Raw genomic sequence first — 27776 nt, 5'->3', positions numbered from 1 at the left:
GCTGTTGTTCCCCGACGTTGTGAGAGGTGGCAGGTTATATACTATGGGGTTGTGAGGGATGGCAGGTTATACTACCGGCTTGGAGGTGGTAAGGAAAAAGGGAGGTTTCAAAAGAACTTTAAATGTGAGGCCTTGAGGCCTTGCCATTGTCAAGGTTTTTCCCTCTAGCAAGGTTTTAAAGAATGTCACATATGTCCCACCCAGGAGTGAGGGGTAGGGGAAGGTTCAGCAGCCAGTCTTCTGTTCCCTTATCACTTTCGTTATATAGGTCATTTATCTATAGTTGTTCCCTAACTATCAGACAACCAATAGGCAGATGTTTGCTAAATTCCTCTCTGTGTCACAGGTAAAATGTAAATCTTGAGTCCAGCCTCTTCTTGCAAATGTTCTAATCATGTTATCTCTTGCCTGGGCTGCTGCAATAGCCATTCCCCAGTCTCCCTGCTGCCCTCTTTTGCAGCCTTTCAGTTTTCTAGCTGGCAGCCAGATTTATTTTTTTAAAACATATAAATTGTATCTTGATATTCTGTATCTTACACTGTACGGTTCTTCTCATTATATTTAAAACGCAGACTCCTAACCATAATCTCTAAAGCTCCTTATTATTTTGTTCTGCATGTTTCTGTGACCTTAGATCCTTCTGCGTCTCTGCTCTGCACCAGTCATACTGGCCTTTCTTATAGTTCCTTTAACTGCAAAGCTAGTTTTTTCCTCAAGTTTTTCATACTAGAACTTGAGGACTGGCTTCCCCACCTAAATTTTTACATGGCTAGCTCATTTATGGGATTGAAGACCTAATTTAAATATCACCTCCTCAGAGAGGCCTATCTGACCAGGCTATCTAAAATCAAACTCCATAGGGAAAGGGAGGGGAAAATAAACTAAGACGAAATCAGAGGGAGACAAACCATAGGATACTCTTACCTGTAGGATGAGGGTTGCTGGAGGAGAGTGGGTGGAAGGATGGGGTAACTGGATGATGGGCATTAAGGAGGGCACCTGATGTAATGATGCATATAACTGATCAATCACTGACCGCTGCCTCTGAAATTAATAATACACTGTATGTTAATTTAAATAAAATACATAGAATACCCAACATACACGTATACTCTCTTTGTATCCTCTTAACCTACCTTATTTTCTTCACGGTGTTTTAGAAGGAGAGAAAGAGAATGGTGGGGGGGAGGGTGTGTGCTGACTGGAAGGGAGCAGAGGGCGGGGGAGCAAGCAGGCTGTGCTCTGAGTGCGGAGCCTGATGTGGGGGCTGGATCTCATAACCCATGAGATCATAACCTGAGCCAAAATCAAGAGCTGAGCGCTTAGTTGACTGAGGCACCTAGATGCCCCATTATTTTTTCATAGTAACTGTATTCTTTCTTTATTTTTTTAAGATTTATTTATTTGAGAGAAAGAGAGTAAGTGTGCCTACAGGAGTAGGGGGAAGGGCAGGGGGAGAGAATCTTCAAGAATACTCCCCGCTGAGCTGGGAGCCTGACAGGGGCTGGATCTCAAAACCCATGAGATCATGACCTGAGTTGAAACCAAGAGTCAGACACTGAGCCATCCAGGTGCCCCTATATCCTTTATTTATTTATTTATTTTGCTTTTTCATTTTCACTCTCCCCAACTAGCATATAGGCTTCATGAGGGTAAGTTTCTTTGGTTTGATATATATATATATGTATATTTATATATATATATTTTTTTCAGATTTTATTTATTTATTTGACAAAGAGAGATCACAAGTAGGCAGAGAGAGAGGGGGAAGCAGGCCCCCTCCTGAACAGAGAGCCCGATGTGGGGCTCAATGCGGGCCTCGATCTTAGGAACCTGAGATCATGACCTGAGCTGAAGGCGGGGGCTTAACCCACTGAGCCACCCAGGTGTCCCTGGTTTGCTGTATTTTTAAGGACAATGCCTTGCACCTAGTGAGCATTCAGTGTTTGTTGAAGAAAATGGGAAGAAAAGCTGAATTGTTTTGTGGACTTAATTATGATTTTCTCTGGGTAAGAAATACAACACCTCTGTTCTTAGAGTGTTTTGGAAATTACTACTCTTAAATGTTGAAAAACCTAGTATCTGTATGACTCCATGGATTGAAATTGATTCTTTCCCCCAGTTCTTTTAGAACTCATCAAATTGAGGCTGTTCCAACCAGCTCTGCGGCTGATGGATTTAAGGCAAATTTTGTCTTTAAGGAGATTGAGAAGAAGCTTGAAGAGGTAAGTGAGATTTATACAAAATACTGCCAAGAGGACCTTGAGGCTAGAGAAAGTGGATATAGATTTCTGGTGTTGTCATGAAATGATACAAGTTAAAAATTTATATTTACAAGTTAAATACAAGTTAAAAATTTATATTGTCAAGTATTGAGTTTATTTTAGATTTCTGAGTGTCTTTTATAGTTTCTCTGTAATTCTGATAAGAGTGCATTTCAGGGATGTACTAAGTTGAGTTCTGAAAAGAACTTTGGTAAAATGCTGTGACAATCTGAACTAGAGGAAAGACTAGTCCTTTTCCCTTGTTTGTGTAATAACCACAATCACAAAATTCCAGTTATACATCTATTAAGCTGACCAAAGTGGGCTGAAGTAAAAGAATTCAGAACAGTCGAGCTGTGTATTTCATCTGTGCTACAGTGTGAAAGGCATACATTGTGCATATGACCTAAGTCCTTCATTGTAGCATAAAGAATTTATTAACATCTAAGGTGATTGGTTGCATTGTGAGTGGAAAACAGTGCAGCTGATGTGTCTTCACAAAGAACCCTGTATTTCTAGGATTTTCATGATCAGTGACCTTCCTGTGGTAGAGAGGAACAGGTTGGCTGGTTCTGGGCAGGCAGGCACTGGTCCGGGAGCTACAGACCTGTCCTGTCACCATCTTGTAGGGATACACCTACATGGGGGTTTATACCATGGGGGTTTTAGAACCTGCTTTTTTCTCTTGACAGAGTTCCATCCACATAAATATAAATCCTTACCATCACTTTTATTTTATTTTATTTAAAAGATTTTATTTATTTATTTATTTGTGAGAGAAAGAGAAAGCGAGTGAGCACACTCAAGCAGGCAGAGTGGCAGGCATGGTGGAGAGAGAAGCAGGCTCCCTGCCAAGCAAGGAGCCAGATGTGGGACTTGATCCCAAGACCCTGGGATCATGACCTGAGCTGAGGGCAGCAGCTTAACTGACTGAGCCACACAGGCGTCCCTTTACTATCGCTTTTAATGACCACCTAGTACACTTTGAATTTATGTGTCATCTATACTAGCCTCCTATAATGAACATTGCTTGTATTTAAATTTTGCAAGTTGAATAGTGGTATAGTAAATGTTCTTTTTTACTCATCTTTAAGTACTTAATGCCATGATCATCATAGCATAAATAAAGGGAAATTATTGAGTTGTTGGATACATGTATTTTGTATTTTGGTATGTATTGCCAAGCTTCCACCAAAAGAGGGTATACTTTACAGACTTAATAACATTCATAGGAGTGATTGTTTTTTCCTTATACCTTCTCTGGTGCTGTGTATTGGCTGGTCTTTTAAAAATCTTTGCCAAGGGACACCTGAGTGGCTCAGTGGGTTAAGCTGCTGCCTTCGGCTCAGGTCATGATCTCAGGGTCCTGGGATCGAGTACCGCATTGGGCTCTCTGCTCAGCAGGGAGCCTGCTTCCCTCTCACTCTCTGTGAGGCCTGCCTCTCTGCCTACTTGTGATCTCTGTCAAATAAATAAATAAAATCTTTAAAAAAAAAAAAATCTTTGCCAATGTCTGGGGTGCCAGGGTGGCTCAGTTGGTTAAGCATCTGTGTTAGGCTCTGGTCGTGATCCCAGGGTCCTGAGATCGAGCCCTGCTTCGGACTCCCTGCTCAGCAGAGAGCCTGCTTTTCCCTCTGCTGCTCCCCCTGCTTGTGCTCTCTCTCTCCATCAAATAAATAAAAATCTATTAAAAAAATTTAAAAAGTAAAAATCTTTGCCAATCTAATAGGAGAAAAACCTCTCATTATTGGGTTTTTGTTTTAAATAATCTCTACCCCCAACATGGGGCTTAAACAGTTGTCCCTGAGATCAAGAGTCACATGGTCTCTTGACTGAGCCAGTCAGATGCCGCTCTTGTTATTGTTTAATTACTTACATTATATATGTCCACTGAACTGAAGTTGGACTCTATCAGGGCTCGGCTTGATTTTTTTTTTTTCTTGCCACCAATATTTGCCTGCAGAGCAACCCATAGGATAATTGCTTCTGCCAAGTTGTCCAGTTTTTTTTCCCCCAACTTTATTCTGTCCAAAAAAATAAAATAAGAAAAATTAGAGAGTATCTGGTAAGCTATATGTCAGTCATGGACTACTTCATTATTCAGATTAACAAAGCAGTGCTGTTTTTATTTCACAGTCTTCTTTTAGCTTTGCAATTCATTCCTCCAGCTCCTGTTTTAATTCTTTTCTCCTCCCTCTGTAACCTCACTTGTGGGGACCTTGTCCGCTTGTTTCCTTCCCACGACTGTAAGGTTCCTAAATGTTTGTGAAGACTAGAAAGTGAAAGTCTTGAAATCTTTTGTCAATTCATGCATTTTCTACATTAGCAAAGGAAATCTGGCCAGAGATTTTATTTCCACTTTTGTCTGTTAGCAATACCCATTGCCCTTCTTTGAATTCTGCCTTAACTTTTTGTTCCAGTTAAGTTTGAGACAGAACCTACTCCTTGACCTTTTGCCTACTCAGAAAGAAATACTTTTTTTTCACTCAAGGAGGCACTTAGAACTTTCTTAGTATTAATGATCTTTAGTTTCGTAACAAATGTGTATTTTCTTTCCTGTTTTAACTCTCTCCCTGTCCATTTCCTTACCATGTCTCACTTCTTCAATGAAAAATATTATAAGAGGATCAGATCTTAAAAGTAACAGCAAGTGTAAAATTAATCTACATCGGTTTTAAGGAGGTGGGAGGAATTTCTCCATAAGTATGCCAAGTAGAATTTCTGAATGTTTGCTGGAGTTTTCCTGCTCTGACTTGTTGGTGTCTGTTTCTGAGGCATTATGCATGCAGATGGCATGGATACACCTAGAAATAGTCATTCATGAGCTGCTGGCCTCAAAGGAACCTGGCTTTTGGATGGCCCACCACACCAGGATTATTAACCTACTCTTCTAGATTATCTTCAAAGAAACTTGAGGAATAAAAGATCTCAAGGAATGTGGAGAACACTTGAACTTAAAATTCATTTATGAAAATACACTGTTTTCATGCGCTTAAGTTGGAAGTATTGATGTAATCTACGTTGCAGTGTGGTATGGTCAAACAACATAAGCACTGAATTTGAAGTTAAACCAAACTGGGACTGAGTTTTGGTTGTACTGTTTACTAACTGTATGTCCCTGCCCTTCAGGGAACAGAGTTCAGTGGGAAGATAGACAGGGAGAGATATCCCCAGGAAATAAAAATACTGTTTTAATAAGAAACATGGATGCATGTGCAGAGGGCTATGAAATTGTCCAGTACAGGTAGAAAAGCCTTCCCAGGAGAATTAGAAAGTGAGTGAGGACTTGATGCAGTTGGGGTGGGAATGTGAGTAGGAGGATGAGTGAGCTGGGACAGGGCATAAGTGAGGGCGTGGAGACACATATGTTTATGGAATTCAAGATGATCGGTATTGTTGGAACATAAAGCCTGAGGAGGATGAAAAAAGTGGGAGGATAGGAACAGATACATACCCCTCAGATTATGAAGACTCCTGAATGATATGTAAAATCCTCCCTCCTGTAGGCTCTTGGGAACCTTACATTTAAGAAATTCACACCTGGAAGTGTTAGATGGCTTATGTTATTGTTAGATGGGTTATATTAGATGGGTTACTTGGAAACAGGATAAAGAATAGCCCAAAGAGGGTTCTTAACCTTTATGAGCCTCACTTGTTTTTTCTGCTCAGTGAGCTAATATTAGTACCTGTCCAACTACTTACAAGGTTTTATGGAGATTAAAGAAATAATGTATATAAAAGGATTTGAAAACTTTATGGCCCTAAAAAGATTATTATTGTCATTAATAATTTCTCCTAAAGCTAACTTATAATAATTTGAGTGAGATATTTTAAGGGAAGCCAAAATAAGAGAATTTCTCTTTAAAAATCTGACAAGAGGGGCACCTGGGTAGCTCAGTCCTTAAGTGTCTGACTTCAGCTCAGGTTATGATCCCAGGGTCCTGGGATTGAGTCCCACATCAGGCTTCTTGCTCAGGAGGGAGCCTGCTTTCCCTCTGCCTGCCTCTCCCCCATTTTGTGCATTCTCTCTCCCTCTCTGAGAAATGAATAAATAAAATCTTAAAAAAAAAAAAAAAGTCTCACAAGAAGTTTCACATTCTAGGTTTAACTGGAAAATATTGAGAGTTAATTCCAGGACACCCACATGTAAGAAATGCCCCCGTGATTGTTGAGATAAGTAGGCCTAGAGTAAATATTTTTAGAATAGCTTTAGAATAGCTTCTTGTTTCTGAGTAGGTTCAGGTATGTTATATAGTATATGAAAAAGATTGACACATCCATTAGGGTGACTAACATTAAAAAGACAAAAGCCTGGTTGCCTGGCTGGTTCAGTCAGAAGAGCATGTGACTGTTGATCTCAGGGTCATTAGTTTGAGCCCCATACTGGGTGGAGAGGTTACTAAAAAAGAATTAAATAAATTTAAAAATATTAAATAGAAAATTAAATAAAAAGACAAAAGTCTGTGGGGTGTAGAAAAATTGGAACCTTCATTCATTGCTGGTAGGACTGTAACATGGTGCAGCTACTTTAGAAAATAGTTTGGTAGTTTCTCATAAAGTTAAACATTACCTTATGACCCAGAAAATTTCACTTCTAAATATATACCTAAGAAAAATTGGAGCCTGTGTTCATGTAAAAAACTTGTATACAAATGTCCATGGAGTATTATTCATAATAGCTAAAAAGGAAAGCAGCCAGCAACTGATGAATGACTAAATGAAATATGCCACATCCACAGAATGGAGTGTTATTTGGTCATGAAAAAGGAATGAATTACTGATACATATTTCAGTGTGGATTGGGTGAACCTTAAAAACATTTGGTTAATTGAAAGATGCTAAGTAAAATCACAAAAGACCTTGTATTGTGTGATTCCACTTATATGATATGTCCAGAATAGGCAGATCCACAGAGATAGAAAGTAGATTGGTGGTTGCCAGAGGCTAGCAGGAGAGGAGAAGGGGGACAACTACCAGTGGCTGTGAGTTTATTTTAGGGGTGATAAGAACATTCTAAAATTAGATAGTGGTGGTCGTTGCACAACTTTGAATATACTAAAATACAAAACACAACAAAAAGAAAGGACGAGCTTAGGCCAGGCTCTGTCCTCACATAGAAACAGAGGTTGGTATCTGATAATCAGTCTATGCAAGTTTCTCGAGGATAATAATTATTTGAGTATTTCAGGTACTTATAACATAGTGCCTAAACATATCAAACAGTTAAATCTTTTTAAAAAGAATGAATATTAGACAAACCATAGGAAGCTCTTAACTCTCAGAAACAAACTGAGGGTTGCTTGAGGGGAGGTGGGTGGAGGCATGGCGTGACTGGGTGATGGGCATTAAGGAGGGCATGTGATATAATGAGCACTGGGTATTTTATCTAAGGAATGAATAACTGAACTCTGCATCTGAAATTGATATGTTAACTAAACTAATTATTAACTAATGATATGTTAAGTAATTGAATTTAAATAAAATAAGTTAAAAAAATAAATGGATATTATACTAAAAGCAAAAATCTTGTGTCTAATTGCAGGAATGTAAGGCTGAAATAAAGAAGGTGGGAATAAAAACCATTAGAAATTATAAAAGGTAGTCAGTTCTAAAATAAACATTCTAAGATTAATATGTTTTTTATATATTTGCAATAACCCACTCATGAAATGGAATAAAAATATTAAGAGCCATATAAAATATAAACACCTAAGAATAAACTTGGTAAGAAATGTACAAAAGCCTGTATGGGAAAAAATTGACAAAATATTGCCAACAGACATCAAAAAAAACTTGAAGATATACCATATTCATGGAAGGGAGGACTTAATATTGTAAATACGTTCTCCCCCAAACTGATCTAACAGATCTATGTAACCCCATGTAAATCCAACAGCATTTTGGTGGGGAGAAGAACTAACTAAATTATTATAATGTACGTGTATGAAAAAATGTCCAAAACAAGTCTAAAAATATTTGGAAGAAAGGAATTATAATGGGGATTTATTTTACCAAAGTATAAAGTACATTATAAAGCTATAACATTGGCATAGGAATAGCACACAGATCATACAGTAAAATAAAAACAGCAACAACAATAAAATGCTAACATTGAGAAGTTACGCTGTGCTTTGTGGGTCTTTAAATACCATATAATTCTATGACAATAGCTATTGTCTTCTCAGTTTCACAGATAAGAAGGTTCAGAGAGGGTTAGTAACTTGCTCTGGGTTATGAAGGACATGGCAGAGCAGGAATTCAAACCAATGTTGATTTCAGATGCAGTGTTATTAATTAGTAGTGTTTAATTCTAGGAATTTAAGCTTCAATTAATGAGGCTATGTAAAAATATTTAGATGTAAGAATATTATTCTTAGCATTATTACAAGTCCCAGAAGTAAGAATCTAAATACCAAGCTAGAGGGGTGCCTGGGTGGCTCAGTGGGTTAAGCGGCTGCCTTCAGCTCAGGTCATGGTCTCAGGGTCCTGCAATCGAGTCCCACATCGGGTTCTCTGCTCTGCAGAGAGCCTCCTTTCCTCTCTGTCTGCCTGCCTCTCTGCCTATTTGGGATCTCTCTGTCAAATAAGTAAATAAAATCTTAAAAAATTAAAAAAAAAATCAAGCAAGAGTATTGGTTAGATGAAGTATAGTTCATTTACACAAATGAAGACTGTATGTTATTTAAAATTACGTAGAAGAATATTTAATGACACAGAAATTAGGATAGTGATATGAAACATAGAAGTGGATTATAAAACATGTATGTAATAAATATCCCATTTATGAAAACATGCAGAGAAAAAAGATGGAGGGGATTTATATCAATATATTATTTTCTCTGAGTAATAAAATCATGAATGATTTATATTTTCTTTTTGCTTATCAACATACCCTATTTTTTCCACAGAAAATGTGTGTGTGTTTTCTTTCAAGATTTACTTATTTATTTTAGAGGGGACAAGGGGAGGAGCAGAGGGAGAGGGAGGGAGAATCTTAAGCAGGCTCCATGCCCAGCACGGAGCCCAATATGGGGCTCCATCTCACAATCCTGAGATCATGACCTGAGCTGAAATCAAGAATTGGCTGCTTAACTGATTGAGCCACCCAGGCACCCCAAAAATGTGTTTCTTTAAAGAAAAGTAATTGCAGGGGTGCCTGGGTGTCTCAGTGGGTTAAAGCCTCTGCCTTCGGCTCAGATCATGATCCTAGAGTCCTGGGATTGAGCCCCACATTGGGCTCTCTGCTCAGCAGGGATCCTGCTTCTTCCTCCATCTCTGCCTGCCTCTCTGCCTACTTGTGATCTCTTGTCTGTCAAATAAATAAATAAAATCTTAAAAAAAGAAAAAGAAAGTAATTTCAGTAGAATTACCATTTTCAATTTATTTTTTAAGAAACATAATGTGAGGGGTGCCTGGGTGGCTCAGTGGGTTCAGCTTTGGCTCTGGTGGTTATCTCAGGATCCTGGGGAAAAAAAAATCTCTGCTCAGCAGGGAGTCTGCTTCTCTCTCTCTCTTTCTCTCTCTCTGCCTGCCTCTCTGCCTACTTGTGATCTCTCTGTGTCAAAAAATAAATAAAATCTAAAAAAACAAACAAAAAAGGAAACATATGTGAGCTTGTTGTCATCGTTAGTTAGTCCCCTGTGCTTCCGGTTATCCCAGTGTTGTCGTAATGATTGTAGTGATCATATTGATCATTTACCCTTCTAATTCCTACTTCTGTATTCTCAGTACCTAGATCAGTGTCTGGTGCCAATCATTGTTGTGATCAATAAGTATTTCTGTAAGGAGCGATGAAAGAAAAAATAGGAATGAAGGGAAGAGGGAGGGAGAAAGGAAACCAGCCTACAGAGATATGGATCTGAAGTTATCTTTTCAGTTTCATTCCCTTAAGATTCAAAAGCAATTGGTGGTTGGTGTATTACTTGTATAATTCTTTATACTAATCCAGAAAAAACATTGTGAGCTTCCTCACCCCCCTCAGAATAAAAGACGGCTCTCAGAACTCCTTATCTTTGTTTTGATTGTGGGAAACCAGAAACACATGTAAAATAATTTACCTGCTTTAAAAAAGAAAGAATGGGGGGTTCCCACATTTAGACAGTCCAGAGTGAATCTTTAAGAAATTACTGAGATAGGGGCGCCTGGGTGGCTCAGTGGTTTGGGCTGCTGCCTTCGGCTGGGGTCATGATCTCAGGGTCCTGGGATCGAGCCCCGCATCGGGCTCCCTGCTCCGCAGGAAGCCTGCTTCCCTCTCTCTCTCTCTCTCTCTCTCTCTGCCTGCCTCTCTGCCTACTTGTGATCTCTGTCTGTCAAATAAATAAATAAAATCTTTAAAAAAAAAAAAAAAAGAAATTACTGAGATAAGGGAAACTACTTACAGAACCTACTGCTGTGCAACCCGCATTCTCCCTTTTCTTCCACCAGTTGTATCCGGAAAGCTGAATTTAACAAAAGATTTGGCAGACGAGGGAGTTGTCACCTCTTGCCGTTCAGATTTTTCTGGGTAAAAGATCGTGAGGGAGCTTAGGGACTGCTGCCGGCACGTCATGTGTCTGTTTAAACATTCAGTTTAGAGAAAAAGCCAGAGAAACAAACACAATATAATTCCAATGTTTTTTGTTTTGTTTTTCCTTTCCAGGAAGGGGAACAGTTTGTGAAGAAAATCGGTGGTATTTTTGCCTTCAAGGTGAAGGATGGCCCTGAGGGTAAAGAAGCCACCTGGGTGGTGGATGTGAAGAATGGCAAAGGGTCAGTGCTTCCTAACTCAGGTCAGTGCAGTGACACCTTCATTTATAGAAGCCCTGATGTACGCAAGGGAAGATGGGGGTCTGTTTTGGTGTTTCCTAAAAGGGCTGGCTTCAGAGGTGTAGGACCTTGTTAAAGAAACTAGTGTTACAGCTGTCTCCTCCCAAAGATTGGGAAGCTCCATGATAGAGTTGCCAGTTTTAGTCTTTAGGATTAGACAAACTTGGGTTGGGGTCCTGGCCTTGCCATTCACCGATTCTGGCTTTGAACAAATTATTTAACTTCCCTGAGCCTCAGTTTTCTGAACTGTAGATGGGAATAATAAATGGTATCCGTTTCATAGGGTTGATGCCAAGATTAAGAGAATTCTCTCTGAAGTATCCTGTAAAGCACATGCTTCCAGGACATGGTTACAGGGCCTCAGACGTCCTGTCTGTACTCAGTCTCCACTTCCTCTCATCCCAGCCTTTCTTGAACTTGCTCCAGGCAGCTCTGATCTGCATCCCTATTCCAAAACTGTCTTGTCAACATCCCCAGTGACCACCATGATGCTAAATTCAGTGGCTCATTCTCAGCCTTCATATTAGGCTTCTGGTCTTTCCTCTTACCCACTGGATGTTCCTTCCTGGCCTCCCTTACTGTTTACTCCTCAGCTCCAGATTTCTTAGTGTTGGCATGCTCCAAGGCTCAGTTCTATCTCCATTCACTCCCTGGGGATCCCCTCTAAATCCCTCTAGGGATTTAAAGCCATCCCCACACTGCTGACTCCTGGGTATCTTCAGCATGGACTCAGCCACTGAACTCCAGATGTATAACCAACTGCTTAACTGACAAGTTTACTTGGATACTTGACAGGTATCCTGAAGCTAATATGTATAAAACTGAATTCCTGATTTGCTCCTACTCCCCTTTAATTATATATTCCTCCCATCATCTTCCCCATCTCCATAAATCGGTTCTGCGTCCTACTAGTTCCTTGGTACAAAAACCTTGTCCTCATCAACTCCTCTTTTCACAGTCTAATCCATCAGCAAATTCTGTTTTCCTCTACTACTACCACCTTGGTCTAAGTCTCCATCATTTTTTTGCCTGGTCTCCCTGTTTCTAACCTTGCCCCCTACAGGTTCTTCTCCATACACCAGCTGGAGTTACTGTCTGTCTATCTGTCTATCTAGAAACTTAAGTCAGACTGTGACTCTCCTCTGCTCAAAGCCATCCAAAAGCTTTTAGCTCACTCAGTAAAAGCCAGAGTTGTTATATTGGCATTATGTGATCTGGCCCCACTTTTCTGTTTACTACTCTCCCTTACTTTGCTCCAGTCACCCTGGCCTCTTTGCCATAGCTGAAACATGGGCTGTTCCCAGTTTAGGGGCTTTCTACTATATTTGCTCTGCCTGCAATTGTCTTCCCTTAATATTCGCATGGCTTGTTCTCTTATTTCCTTTGGATCTTCGCCCAGATGTCACCTTTTCAGTGAGCCCTTCCTTAACCTTAATGCTTTTATTTTATTTGTTTATTTAAAAAATATTTTACTTAATTATTTGATAGCTAGAGCACAAGTGGAGGGGCAGCAGGCAGAGGGATAGGGAGAAGCTCCTCGCTGAGCAAGGAGCCCAGTGTGGGGCTTGATCCCAGGATCCTGGGATCATGGCCTGAGCCAAAGACGAAATGCTTAACTGACTGAGCCACCCAGGTGCCCCAGCCTTAATGCTTTTAAATCACAGCCCTGTTAACTATTCTCTATTATCCCTTGCTGCCTTATTTTTCTTTATAGCACTTCCTGCCATCTGAGCTACTCTGTAATATTTTACTTGTTTCCTTTTTGTCGTTCTCTTCCACTTGAATTGTAAACTGCATGAAGACAGAGCTTTTTGCCTGTTAGGTTCACTACTGCATTCCCCTTGCCCACAGTAGCACCTGATACATGGTAGGCCTTCAGTGAAATAAATAACTAAAATGAATGAATGATGCTTAGTAAGTATTCAGCAGGTTACATTTGTATGTTGTATTTTATGTTCATTTCGCTTGTTGGATTGCATGCCTGGGGCAGTTAAAAAATAGGATGTATTGGGACCACCTTTTTGGAAAGCTTAAAATATCATGCTATGAACTTTGAAAGTGATTTGATATATAATCAATCCAATTAAAGCTTTGTAAGTGGCAAAGTGAAAGTCAGGACTGTGTTTTAGAGGATGAAGTTGGTGCATTAGAACTGATGAATTGGAAAGGGAGAAATTAGATGCAGAGGGAGCAGTTGGGAGGATGGATGTTGCCACCATCTGAGTGAGCAGAAAGGATAACCTGAATGTTGGCAGTAGTAAAAGAAGATGCTGTTACATTGTAGTTACCAGGGTATTCAGGGTAAAGTTGATGGGACCTAGTAGCTATGTAGGAGAAGGAAGTCTCTTAAAGATGAGAGAGTTTTGTTACTGATAAATTATTGAGGGAGGTCCTGGAGGAGTGGATGATGTCAGGAGCACATGGGGGGCTTTAGCAAGTAGCAAGGAGGGATGATACTTCTTTCTCTGGGCATCTCTGGGCATATTCGGGGGCATTTTGAGGTAGAAGGGAGGTTGGCAGAGCTCTTAGAATAGAGTTTAGAGCTTAGAGACACGAGAAAATGTTGAGTGGCGCTGAGTAAGGAATCAACTAGAGATTCAGGAAGGAAGAGACAGTAGTAAAGGCATCTTGTGTGGGCAGGATGGTAATGTGGTGGAAAGTTCCTGAAGTACATATAGTTGCTTTTTTTCCCCTCAAAATGAGTAGGCAGAACAATAACTATAAATTTTCACTTTATGAGTTGCCACTCTAATGTGGTGTAGGAAGAAAAACTGAAGCTTAATCTAGAGTTAAGCTTTTAAAAATAAAAATAACTTTTAGAAAATAGTTATTTTAGGATTATATTCTGATACTCCCAAGCAGATGATAAGGTGATAAAAAAAAAATTCTCCTATTTTTTATTACTGTTTGTTATGAAAGATAATAAGCTTATGGAAAGCTGTTAAATAATTTCAAAAAACCTTATTCCCTATATATGTATTCTGGCCGTGAGCTCTTCCCATAGTAGGTGCCCCATCCCAGACCTGAAGGGATTTTATCCCGGAGCAAGGTAATTTCTGCTGAAACTGACACTTGTTGGCAGCTGGGAGTGGCGTTGAAATATGGACTTACCCAGTGAAAGCCACCACTGGAAATAGCCAGCTCCGTTTACATCAGCCAACAAATGCCCATTTGTTAGAGATCAGCTATGTTAAAGCATTAATAACCTGTCCTAGTTTGAACTAGCATCTTAAAGAGAATTGCTAGTTCTTTTGGCATGTGCACAGTGTTGAGAGGTTTACTTACCGCTGACGAAGTAAAATTTCCTTACAAGTATTTCATTTGCTTATATTCTAAGAGTTTGGTAATGATGATTAAAGATTTTTAGATTTAATATGCATTTTTCATACTCTTTTCCTCCTGCCTAGGTGTCTTTGTCTTTGAATTCTGCCCCTCCCTCCTCTCCTTTAAAACAACTCATACAGCATATCTCTAGGAAGCCAACTTTGATTAATCTTAACATGACACATTAGCTTTCATTCCTTTATTCTGCCCTGCATCAACTTGAGTTCTCAACCCTGCCCCTTTATGGGCAACATGATATAGAAGGCCTCAGCATCTTGTATCCCCAAGATACAGTAGAAAGAGCATAGCCCTTGGAGACACCCAAACTGGGCTCAGACCACAGCCCTGCCACTTATTAGGTATGTACCTTCTCTGAGTCCACTTGTCTCATCTAGAAAATGGTGAGAATAATATCTATCCATGGAGCTGTCATGGGCATTAAATGAGATACATAAAGCACCTTAGCATAGTAAGTGCTTAGTAAGTCATTGATTTCTCCCCAGTACATATATTAAACATTAATTTTGCTTGAACACGTGAGACTTGTCTTGAAACTCTGCAAAAGGGCTTGGGGAACAGAGAAGGCATCTAGATTCATCAAATACTATGGAACTGGTGAAGGCCCGGTTAAAACTGAGCTGTTGGGGCACCTGGTGGCTCATTTGTTTAAACATCCCCCTCTTGATTTCAGCTCAGGTCTTGATCTCAGGGCTGTGAGTTCAAGCCCCACTTGGGGCATGGAGCCTTCTTAACAACAACAAACTGAGCTGTTCAATCTTTGTATCCTTCCCATAACAAATCAGAAGCCATAGTGCTTGGGAGTAATGGGCTTTAGCTGCTTTCAGATGTAGCTCGACCTCTTCAGCTGTGTGATTGCGAGCAAGTTCTTTGAGCTCTCTCATCCTCAGAAGTTGTTCAAAGATCCAATGAGTCCATGGAAGACAAGTGAGCAATAAGCACTGATAATTACAGAAGTAGCAGACTTTCCTAAACAACCTTTTTTTTTTTTTTTTTTTAAAGAGAAGGGGGTATGAGGGGAAGGCAGAGGGAGAGGGAGAGAGAGACAATCCTAAGCAGGCTCCATGACCAGCACGGAGCTCTCCGTGAGGCTCGATTTCCCAAACCTGAGATCATGAACTGAGTCGAAGTGGAGAATCAGACATTTAACTGACTGAGCCACCCAGGTGCCCCTAAACTCACTTTTCAATGACTGAGAGTCCTTTCTTAAAATACTACAATCAAGTCCAACTATAAATCAAGCCCAGCACTCTGTTTGCTAGCTTTTTTTCTACCCTGCTCTTTGATGATATATATCTACATGGGAACTAAATTTTTTGGACTATAAATCCCTTCATTTTCAAAGCTTCACACATTTTTTTTCCCCCAGTAATAAGAAAATTTTGTTAGAAGCAAAGATGGAATAGCCATTGAATCTCAGTCTTTTTAGGGTCTATCCTTAAGTTCGAAGACATACAATAAAAACTTTTAGCTTTTGCAGTGCCTGGGTGGTTCAGTGGGTTGGGCCTCTGCATTCAGCTCAGATCATGTTCTCGGGGTCCTAGGATTGAGCCCTGCATCTGGCGCTCTCCTCAACAGGGAGCCTGCTTCCCCCCTCTCTGCCTGCCTCTCAGCCTACTTGTGATCTCTGTCAAATAAATAAATAAAATCTTCAAAAAAACCAAAAAAACTTTTACCTTCCAGTCTTGTTTTAAATATTTAATAATATGGGCATGCTGTGCTTTAATAACTTACTGCTGTCTTAGTCCATTTGGGCTGCTATAACAAAATACCACAGACTGAATAGCTTATAAACAACAGAAACTTACTTCTCACAGTTCTGGAACCTAAGTCCAAGATTACGGTGCCAGCTGGGTCACTTTTGGTGAGGTTTATTCAAGGCCAGCAGGAGAGAGAGTGAGTCTGCTAGCAAGATAGAGTCTTCTTACATAGCATAACAGAACCACAAGCATGACATCCCATCTCCTTTGCCAGATTATCTTGGCTAGACGCAAGTCACAGGTCCTTCCCATATTCAAGGGCACATCCAAAGGCATGAACACAGGAGGCAGTCATCACAGGGGTCACCTTAGAGTCTGGGCACCACCATAACTACTATTAATACAGTGGTGTCTATGTTTATAGATGTTTTTTCATATGAATATCTGTTTTTAAGCAAAAGTGGGACCATGCTCACAGTTTGTTTTATAACTGGCTTGTATAACAGTATCATGCATGATACAGTATAATATGAACCTTTTTTCAGGTCAGTAAATGTAGCTCCAAATCATCTAATGATTGCATTGCATCCCATTATGTGAATATGATGACTGATTTCTTTCAAAGATTGATTTATTTATTTTAGAGACAGAGCACAAGCAGGAGGGGCAGAGGGAGAGAGAATCTTGAGAAGACTCCATGCTGAGTAGGGAGCCCAACACAGGGCTTAATCTCAGGACCCTGAGATCACAACCTGAGCCGAAACCAAGAGTCGGACACTTAACCGACTGTGCCATCCAGGTGCCCCAGTAATTAACTTAATCGATTCCCTCTTGTTAAATATTGAGGATGCTTGTAATTTATGTCACATTTTACCAGTCTGCCATTGAAGAGTTCGTGAGTACCCTCTTCCCCACACTGCTCCGGTGCTGGAGGCAAGCTGTTGCAGTTGGTGGCTTTTGACTGAAGTGTGTACATGAAACTGAATACACCCCTTTTCTCTTTTCTTGTCCTGCATATCTCTGTTTTAGATAAGAAGGCTGACTGCACAATTACAATGGCTGACTCCGACTTACTGGCTTTGATGACTGGTAAAATGAATCCTCAGACGGTAAGTACGATGGGGATTCTTTCCTAGTCGGTGGGTCTTTTAGTCCACTGTTTCATGTCCTGCCTCAGCTTCATACCATAAAGTGGAAAGTGGTCAAACCCACAAAACTCAGTGTTCCCTAAAACGTTCAAATGACATGTTCAAATGATGCTTAACAAATGACAAACATTTGTGGCACAGGCTGTGTGCCAGGCACTGTCTTGTGTGCCGGAAGTACCCAGATGAATAAGAAAGAGTTCTCCTGTACAGGGCATTCACGATGTGGTATGAGGCAATTCTGTAAAAGAGTGAGTGTATCCGAATATCCAGTCCAGGGTGCCGTGCCTAGCTTGTGGGTGGCGGTGGCGTGGGGCGGTGGGGCACCGTGTCTCCCTGAACCATCGGAGAAAGCCTCACAGAGGAAGTGACACTTACACTGAGTTCGTAAGAATGACCAGAAGTTAGCAGTGCACAGATGGAGAGCAGGAGCAGTCCGGGGGGAGAGCGATGCGAACAAACGCATGACCTTTTATATTTCCTGTCTTTGCCCGTGCTCTTTTTGTCTGAACAGCCTTCCCTGACAAACTCCTTTTCTTTCAAAATTAGCTCAGATGTTATCCCCAAAGACCACCTTACCAGTTGAGAAGAACTGTGGCCAGTCCCTCTTCTGGGCCATCTACTGGAAGCAAGCTTAGCGCTTGTCACATTAGATTAGTCACGATGCGCGTATTTCCTTAACATTAGATCATGAGTGTCTCAAAGGAACAAACCACATCTTTTTTTGTCCTCATGTCTACAGAACTTAGCACAGTGCCTGACATTTTTAGATTTTCACTAATCAGTTGCTGGATTAAGTTGTATTTGAAGTGTACTGATGTATGGGTTTTCCTGGTCCCCAGTCATCGAGGGTCTTCTACTCGTTAGTCACCCAGTGTTGAACAGACTTGATACATTTAGCTTTCTTTAGCCAGAGAAAAAAAACAGAAAGAAATTGAGATGCTGCTTTGCATTGTGAACTGACTTTTCTGTTGCCTCAGCCTGATCTGTTTTAGGTCTCATTCTTATAGCCGCCTGGTAATCCAAAAGACTGGATAAAATAACTAAATCTGACGCACACTAGTATTCCTTTTAAAAATGTTTTCTCTAAGCAACTGACCCTATTTCAGTTGATGCTTTGACAAGTGAGAGACTTGCATCTGTGATGTTTCAACTTACTTGACACCACTGGCATGGACATCTCCACCCACGGAGCCTGCTCCAAAATTCTGGACAAAACAGAGGCCACCAGTATAGGAGCTGGCTGTCTTCCTCCTTCCCACCCATTGCTCCTCGTTCCACTGTGCACTCCATGCACTTCCTTGGCAGGGTGATCAGACTTCACACATCAGCTGCCCTCATTCCCAGTTTATCTATTTACCACCCATTTGGGGGAGCAAAGAATCAGCTTATTTTTCTTGAACACCTGTTAGCACCCAAAGGAATTAAAGATAAAAATCGGCAGATACTTCTGTTACTATGCTAATGGTCTTCCCTTCTGCTTAGAGGATTTGACTGGAAACCATTAAATGCATTGGAAATTATATTTTCAGTGTTTGGCTACAGTTGAAACAAAGCAGTGTCTCTCCAGTGTAAAGCACACACGAAGAACACCTAGGGGCCAGATTAAAATGATCCTTATGTTTGCATGCCCTAAAGGGAGAAGACTTGTGTTTTCTCTATAATAATTAGTAAATAAAAAGTCATTTTCTCTTTTAATTAAAAAAAAAAAAAGGAAAGATGGTGAGTTTCTCTTTTAGGTACTGCTGGTCCATATTTTTTTAAGGACATATGTTAAATATATTGTGTTCTGAGACACCTGACCTTTAAGTCATCAGACAGAAGGCTCTGTGCCATATAGAAAGGAAATATTTAGTTTGTCCAGACAGAGGAGGGGAAAAAAAAAAAAAGGAATTAGTCACCCTTACCAGAAGGTGTAGAAAAAGGAGAGTTCCGTGCGTTTGCGTGGATAAGACAGAAGAGCTCCTAATTTCTTAATATATGTTCTTAAAAAGCCGAGACTACTAGAAACTTTTTTCATCTAGCTTTTCCTTATTTTAACAGTTGAGTTAAAAGACTGAGATCATAGCAGGGAAATCATCCTCTGTTCCCAAATTTGCTATTATTTCTCTAAAGTTTTCCCAGGATTTCGTTACATGATAAATTTAGCAAGCATCAAGTGATTTAATCCTAGGCATTTGTTAAATGGAACAAATTGTGGCTCTGCCCTTCGGATTGGTTTGATTCTTCTTCTTAAGCCAAAGATTGACACCAGCCCCTCAGTCTGAGCAGGCCGCCTGTCCTCCCTCTGTAGGGATCAGTCCTTTATCATGTAGACCAAAAAAGGAAACAAAATTGGTGACATTTCGTCCACATTGTGCTGAATCCCAAGAGTATCTAAGTGTGTTATTCATGTGCTTTTTTTCCCAGCAGACTACTGAAAATTTCAGTTCATATTTTTGTTGTTAAAATTATATTTTTAAGTAATCTCTGTATCCACTGTGGGGCTCGAGTTCACAACCCAGAGATCGAGAATCACATGCTACACTGACTGAGCTAGCCAGGCACCCCTTAGTTCATATTCTTGATCCACATGTAGTATTTTTATTTTTATTTTTATTTTTATTTTTTTAAAGATTTTATTTATTTATTTGACAAAGAGAGATCACAAGTAGGCAGAGAAACAGGCAGAGAGGACGGGAAGCATGCTCCCTGCCTAGCAGAGAGCCCGATGCAGGGCTCGATCCCAGGACCCTGAGATCATGACCCAAGCCAAAGGCAGAGGCTTTAACCCACTGAGCCACCCAGGCACCCCACACATGTAGTATTTTTAAACAAACCATCTAGTATGAACTCACTTCACTTCCTATTTGGAGAATGTACCATCGGTGACAAAGACAGATAAAGGTAGCCTCAATTTCTAAGAGAAGACATCTGGGAAAGATGTGGTTTTTGACTGCTCTTTGTAAAGCATGCTTTTTACAAAGCGTTCCTTTTGAGGAATCTAGTTTCAAATCTGTCCCAGAAAGCCAAGATTCATATTTTGAAGAAAGTTTAAAAAACCTGGATAAGTCAAATGATCTCAGGGCTGGATCGTCTAGAAATATCAGCAATCACAAAACAAAAAAATACCAAGTAATAAATTTTCTTTCTTCTTACAGGCCTTCTTTCAAGGCAAATTGAAAATCACTGGCAACATGGGTCTGGCTATGAAGTTACAAAATCTTCAGCTTCAGCCGGGCAAAGCTAAGCTGTGAAGAACTTTTGCAAATTAAGATGAGATATATAGATATCTGTCTATATACTTCATTGTCAGAACTTAGACGGAAACTACACATTGGCAAATAGCGTGAGATTTGTTTTTAAATGGGTTTGACCAGTCCTGTTTTCCGAAGCTCTGGGCGGACAGAGCCTGATGATGTACTACTGCTAGCTGAATTGCATACAACTGTGCATTACAAAGTTAATATGGTAATTATGGTTTGGGGTAACATTGAGTTTCGGAATAAAATTAGGAACAGTAAAATCTAAAAACTATGTAAACAAAAGCTCTCATTTTGCTTATAAAGTATATTTAAAGATCATTCTGCTGAAGATTCAACTTAAGTTTTCCTCTGGAGAACTAAGGAAGAAACTGAATGCCAGGAGCTAGCCAGTAATTAGTGTTGAGCACTTAATCTATTTTCCATTAATAGTTTTTAAAACTCTGTTCTGAGATATTTTAAAAAAGACTGAAATTTTGCATTTCATGCCACCGAATGATATTTTTTCCCAAATCAAAATAAATCTGATCAGAGTTTGGGGGAAAAAATCTACAACTGAATGCAGGCCTATTTTTAAAATAAAAACATTTTTAAAATGACTTTCCTTCTTGAAAAAAAAAATCAGTGTATTGGTCATAAAACGCTGTTGTTAAAAATAATTGAACAAATAAAGCTCACTTTGAGATGCACAGCTTTTAAACTATCTCAAGTGCTCAGTCCTTTGTTCTCATTTTCCTATTTCATATAAATTTAGTTTAATTAATTATCCACATTTAATTTATCTTCCTGCTTTTTCTAATGCTAATGTTATTTCTTATAACTTAGTAAGATATGGGGTAAAATAATGCTTTTGGAAGAATGTTTAATAGAAAATTAAAATAGCTCTTCCTGATCTCCTTTGTGTTTATTGTGTATGTCCTTTTTGTTCTGGGTCTTCTCACTGATAGAGAGTAAAAGAAACATTGGGGGATTTACAATCCGTGTTGTCTAGGTATATCTACTGGTATCTGCTGGTTACTCTGATAGAATCACTAAGTTGTTTTGTTTTGACAGAGAGACAGCAAGAGAGGGAACACAAGCAGGGGTAGTAGGAGAGGGAGAAGCAAGCTTCCTGCTGAGCAGGGAGCCTGATTCAGGGCTCAATCCCAGGACCCTGGGATCATGACCTGAGCTGAAGGCAAGACACTTAACGACTGAGCCACCTAGGTGTCCCAATCTCAAATTCTATAAAATGAACTCAGAACAGAATTCAGACCCCCTTCTCAACTGTAGGTGTTTCTTTACTCTGAGAAGAAAAAGATTTGAGAAAAAAGTTCCAAAAGAATATCTGATTTTTCTTTAGTTTGGTTTTATTTTATCATCCTGTTATACTTGTCCCAGATAACAAGAGACATGTGAAATAGGCTTTAGGACAAACCTAAAAAAAAAAAAAAAATGATAAACAGGGGTGCCTGGGTGGCTCAGTGGGTTAAAGCCTCTGCCTTTGCTCAGATTGTGATCCCAGGGTCTTGGGATGGAGCCCCGAGTCAGCCTTTCTCCTCACCAGGGAGCCTGCTTCCTCCTCTTTCCTCTCTGCCTACTTGTGATCTCTGTCAAATAAATAAATAAAATCTTAAAAAAAAAAAGATAAACAGAAAAAAACTGGTTCTTGGGGTAGAAATGTATTTGTGTATGTGCAGTTTATACATATACTAGAAACTTAATGATGAAATCTAGTTAGTAGCAGTTTAATTTCTAGGGAAGGGAGCATCAAGATTTGAAGGAAAGGTTAACAGGTCTGGGCTAAAACTGCTGCTGCTACTGGTTTTGCTGCTTGAGAAGGTTGACTCTCAGTTGCCTGATCTGTAAAGTGAAGATATTAATATTGACCTCCTAGGATTATTGAGTATCTCGAGAGAGAGCATAAGTAAAGCACCTATTAGTGTTACATACGACATAGTCACTCAGTAAATGTGAGTTCCCTTACTGTTCACAACTGCCACCTCTCACCTCTGGGATAGGTGATAGGTCTATGTTGTTTTCTTAGGTCCCACTTTTTGAATCTTTTTTCCTTTGTTCACTTACTTAACAGGTAGTTCTTGAGTGCCTACCAGATACAGGGTAATATATTTAAGGTTCAGTGTTAGGCACTGGAGGTGGTGATGAGCTCTTCCTCTCGTGGTGCTTACAGCCTAGCGGGAGAGATGGTTCACACCAAAGAGGTGGGTAATTCCTACAGACCGATGTACCATGAAGGAAATGGTCAGGGTGCTGGGATGCAGAATCACAGTGAGGGGTCTTCTTTGAGAAAGTGATCAAGGGAGACCCCTTTGAGAAGTGAGGTGTGAAGGTTGAGGAGTGAACCATGCAAAGAACAGTGTGTGAGAGGGTGGGAAGGGGGCCAATGTGAGTGGAATCTAGTGAGCTGGAAGGGCGGTCCAAGATGAGGTTGCCTAGGCAGGCATGGAGGAACCAGCTGTATTGGAATTTGTTCATTGTGGTAAGGCACTTGGGATCTGCTGAAGATGCAGCTTTATATCCGTTCATGTCTCACTCGTGCTGCATATCCACTTTGCCACTATATCCTAAGTCTAGGCCCCAGGCTCACGGAGCAGCTATTACCTGGAGCATTGTGATCGTCAAGGCAGAGGAAGAGAAAAAGGTGACGTACCGTCTCTCTGGCTCTTAGAGTTTCCACCCCAAAGTGATACATACCACCTTTGCTCCCATTTCATCATCCAAAGAAAGTCACGCGCCTCACCCAACTTCAGAATCTTACCAGAAGGAGAGGATAGAGTTAAAATATTTGTGAAAGAACTATGACCATTACAGAAGCAGCTGTAAGCAGGGGGGTGAAATGACTTAAACTGTCACTGTGGCGGCTGTGTGGGGAATGTACCCCTTTACTCGGGGAAGGGGGCTGGACAGTGGATGTCCAGGTGCAACAAGATGGTGTCCTGGACTGGGGTGTCGGTGGCAGAAATATGGACGTGGAAAAGTCGGCAGAGGGAGAGCTGACAGAATTTGATGACTGGAAGTAGGGGCGAGAAGGACTTCCACGTGTCATGACTGGTATGACGAGGGGACAAGCGGATTTCAGGGAGAGAAATAAAAAGGTCTGCTTTTGAACTTGTTAACTTGGAGATACCTGAGAGATCGGCACGAGGAGATAGCAGAGAGGCAGTTGGATTTACGAGACTGGAGCTCAGGGGCGCCAGTGTGGCTCAGTGGGTTAAAGCCTCTGCCTTTGGCTCAGGTCGTGGTCCTGGTGTCCTGGGATTGAGCCCCGTATCACGCTCTCTGCTCAGCAGGGAGCCTGCTTCCCCACTCACCACCCCCCACCCCACCGCCTGTCTCTCTGCCTATCTCTCTGCCTACTTGTGATCTCTGTCAAATAAGTAAATAAAAAATCTTTTAAAAAACTAAAAAAAAAAAAAGAAAGACTGAAGCTCAGAGGTGAGGTCAGCTTAGAGATACACATTTGGAGGTCATGGGCATCTGGGTGGTATTTAAAACTATAGGGATAGCTCCTGTCATCTGGGGAGGCAAAGCGGAGTGGAGTAAGGCTTGAGGAACTTAAGCTTTAGAGATCAGGTAGAGGAGGAGGATCTGGCAAAGGGGATGAGGAAGAAGGACTAGAGAGGTTGAGAGACATTTCTCAAGAAGAGAGTATATATAGTCGAAAGGTGGGAGTTGTCATCTGTGTCCTTTGCTCTATAAGGTCAAGTAGGATGATGTCTGAAAGTGTACTGGATTAAATTTGGCAACAAGGAAGTCACTGGTGATCACTTACAAAATCAATTTCAGTGGAGTAGTAGAGATAAAACATAGATTGCAGTTGGTTTCATAACGAGCTATGAATAATAAGAACAGAAGAGTTCCATTTGGTAGTGATATGCTCAGTGTCCAAATGATTAACACAGAGCAAGCACATTAGCTAATACTTTCAGTCCTAAATTAGGTCATCTTGCATATCATTCATTTTGCAACAACATCTTGCTGTTCTCTGTGCTTACCCTCACCATTCTCTCCCTACTCCCACCCCAATCCACTTGGCAAATTCCTTTTCATCCTTTTCCTGACTTAGCTTTCAGGAAGCTATCCCTGTTTGCCATAAGTGGAGTTAATCATTCCTTTGTAGTAATTTGTTTCTGTTTCCCCTGAACAGAGACTGTGTCTCATGTGTCCATTTTGATCCCCCCAGCATGAAGTCTTGGCTTGCTGTCATTAAGTAAACGAATGAAAGAAGTTAACAATTTAAAAACAATTCACAGAGGGCATTTCTGAGTATAGGAATCCTGTCACAGAAATGCATTCTCTATTACAATGACCTTCAGTTGCCCTAATGATGAAAGAGGACATTAAGAGTTCTCCTTTTAGGGCGCCTGGGTGGCTCAGTGGGTTAAGCCGCTGCCTTCGGCTCAGGTCATGATCTCAGGGTCCTGGGATCGAGTCCCGCATGGGGCTCTCTGCTCAGCAGGGAGCCTGCTCTTTTCTCTCTCTCTCTCTCTCTCTCTCTCTGCCTCTCCATCTACTTGTGATCTCTGTCAAAAAAATAAAATCTTAAAAAAAAAAACCAAAACAGAACAGAGTTCTTTTAGCCTGACCTACCCTGCTCTTTCTTCGAAATACTCACAGCTTCTCAGAGCAGTCTTTCCATTTAAGATTGAAGCAGCCCAAATAATAAAAGTCAGTTTGTGGGTTTATTACGGTTTTAAAAAGAAAGTGGCCCAGTGGGTTCTGTGAGCATTGAAATCATCAGCCTTGTTGCTGTGCTTGTACAGTGAATTCGGACTCTCCAATTTCTGCAGTCCTTGTTGAATTTATAGAGAAACAATAATGGAGAGTATGACTAGGAAGTGAATGTGGAGGGCAGGGTGTGGAGGATCACTGAGGTGTGATCAGAAGAATCGGATCAGGTCCATCTGCCTCTGGGAAGCTAAGTCAGAGCAAGGCACTTAGACCTCGCCAGTCTTTAGTTTCTTGCAAAAGGGGGACACTGTTAATTCTTTTTTAATTGTCTCATTAGACTGTGAACTCCTTGAAGGTAGAAACTATGTTATTCATCTCTGTGTGTTGGTTTAATACAGTGTCCACCAGAGTGAGCATCAGTCAAGTTTTAGACAGTGATCATCAAAGTTCTTTTTATTTTTATTTTTATTTTTAAAGATTTTATTCGGGGCACTTGGGTGGCTCAGTGGGTTAAGCCTCTGCCATCGGCTCAGGTCATGATCTCCGGGTCCTGGGATCGAGCCCCACATCGGGCTCTCTGCTCATCGGGGAGCCTGCTTCCCTCTCTCCCTCTGCCTTCCTCTCTGCTTACTTGTGATCTCTATCTCTGTCAAATAAATAAATAAAATCTTTTAAGAAAATAAAAGATTTTATTCATTTAAGACACACACACAGAGCGAGAGAGAGAATGAGCAGGGGGGAGGGGCAGAGGCAGAGGGAGAAGCGGGCTCCCCGACTAGGAAGGAGCCCAATGTGGGACTCATTTCTAGGACCCTGAAATCATGACCTGAGCTGGAGGCAGACGCTTAACAGACCCAGGCACCCCATTAAAGTTCTTTTTAAATGGAAAATCCCTTCGAAAGTTTCAATCACATATAAATATAAACCCGTTCTTTTTTCCCCATACGTGTCACCCTAATGAAAAGAAATATGAAATTAAATTCTGTAATTAATAGCTTAATCTTCTGAAACTCTAGCAGTTTCAGAAAATGACACTTTAGTGCAGCCTGGTATAGAAAACTTGGGACCCATCAAATGTGGGTTTTGGTCCTAGCTCTGGCACTTAAACAGTTGTGGGACATTGAACTAATAATAAGTAAGGACTCTGAGCTTCCTTCTCCCTTTGTAAGAATGGAATAATAATTCTCCCTTGCTGGCTGTGAGGATTAGCAATTATAGCTTTAAAATGACAAGCCACACAGTAGGTACTCAGTAGATGGTTCCTAGTGTTATTTGAGAAGTTTTTTTTAACAGGAAGGAATTTATTCTTTGGGACATTTTGTGACAATCTTTTGAGTTCAGATAATATGCTAGCTTCAGGATTGGGAACAGTTTGCATATTTTTATGGACTGTCCACATCCTTACATTTTCATGAAAATTTAATAGTCTCTGTAACTTAGTGAATGGATATAGAATTGTTGAGTTTGACTTACAGAAGATTTGCATTTCAGCCAAGATTACAGTTCTAGCTGCCCATGGCATAGCTGCTTTCTGAACACAAAGACTTTGCCGGATGTTATTGACCAGAAAAAGTCATCAGTCAGATTGTAAATTACTGGGTAAATTACTCTGTGGGCCTGGGTTTGTTTAGAGACCACACTGATATGAATTAGGAGTTGGGGGTATGGTACTAAACAGCTAATAAGGTCCCCGAAAGAATTATGTGCTATCAGGAACCACAGCTGCATCTGGCCAAACGTTAAAAGAGTTTTTCTCAATAGAGAGTTACAAAATCTACTGGAAACGTCCAGTATTAATATCTATCTGGAGACTGTTGCAAACAAATAGCTCTTTAGTTCTTGGTTAGAACAAAGAATATGGAGCCAGATTTCTGGCCCTTAAGAAATGTGGCGTCTGATTCTGTTTGGCAGGAGGTTTAATCTGGCATGGAATTTTAGCCAGACTTCTTGAAGAAATATTTCTTTTAATGTATCATATCCAAAATTTATTGCAAAGAGTGATGTCCATTTAACCTATTCTATTAATAGTTATTTAAATACTTTGTAAATATTCACAGCGCTGTTTTCAGCAGCATGTAGTAAGCATTAGACCTTTTATTTACCGAATTTGTGGCCTTAAACTTTTAGGCAAAACTGGGGAAAATTCATTGTAGTCCACTGTTCTTTTAAATTGCAGGCTGAGAAGTGTAAGTGCTACAGTTTTCTAACCAACCAAACACCAATACGTTTCCTTTTTCTTCGTAAAATATTATGTAATTCACCTTTTAAGAATACAGCACCTTCTGAATGTGCAGTACACTGTTCAAGATTAGACCCTTCGTTTGAACAGAAATACATGGAAAAGTTCAGATGTGAAGCTACAACAGTATAAGGGAAAGACTGACTAGGCAAGCAGACAAGAGCCTTCAGCTTGGCAAAGTGATGCCCAAGGACAGGGTGTGATAACAGTTCACAGATGTTTGAGAAATGGAAAGACCAATGAGAGGGAGGGGTTATTTTGCTTAGTTACTAGAACTAATGGGAAGAACTATAAAAGGGGAATTTCAGACTAAAAATCCGCTGAACTTCCCGACAATAAAAACTGGTCAAGAGTGAACTGAGCTCCAA

General features: G+C 40.4%; 1 protein-coding gene across 2 annotated transcripts in view; it reads left to right on the top strand.

Annotated features, from left to right (window-relative positions):
* The window catches only part of SCP2 (sterol carrier protein 2), a 113187-nt gene extending 91797 nt beyond the window's left edge, over positions 1-21390 (top strand). The window contains exons 13-16 of one of the 2 annotated variants that reach the window (XM_032301599.1): positions 2123-2225; positions 10903-11032; positions 17141-17220; positions 20397-21390. In XM_032301599.1, the coding sequence (XP_032157490.1) occupies positions 2123-2225; positions 10903-11032; positions 17141-17220; positions 20397-20492 (409 nt within the window). In that variant the 3' untranslated portion in view covers positions 20493-21390. The remainder of the gene's footprint in view (positions 1-2122; positions 2226-10902; positions 11033-17140; positions 17221-20396) is intronic. The other variant, XM_032301600.1, reaches the window with a different exon arrangement.
* The last annotated feature ends 6386 nt before the right edge of the window (positions 21391-27776 follow it).

The sequence above is a fragment of the Mustela erminea genome, chromosome 10 (genome assembly GCF_009829155.1).
Source record: "Mustela erminea isolate mMusErm1 chromosome 10, mMusErm1.Pri, whole genome shotgun sequence".
Taxonomy (NCBI): domain Eukaryota; kingdom Metazoa; phylum Chordata; class Mammalia; order Carnivora; family Mustelidae; genus Mustela; species Mustela erminea.
This window is presented reverse-complemented; position numbering and strand designations above follow the sequence as displayed.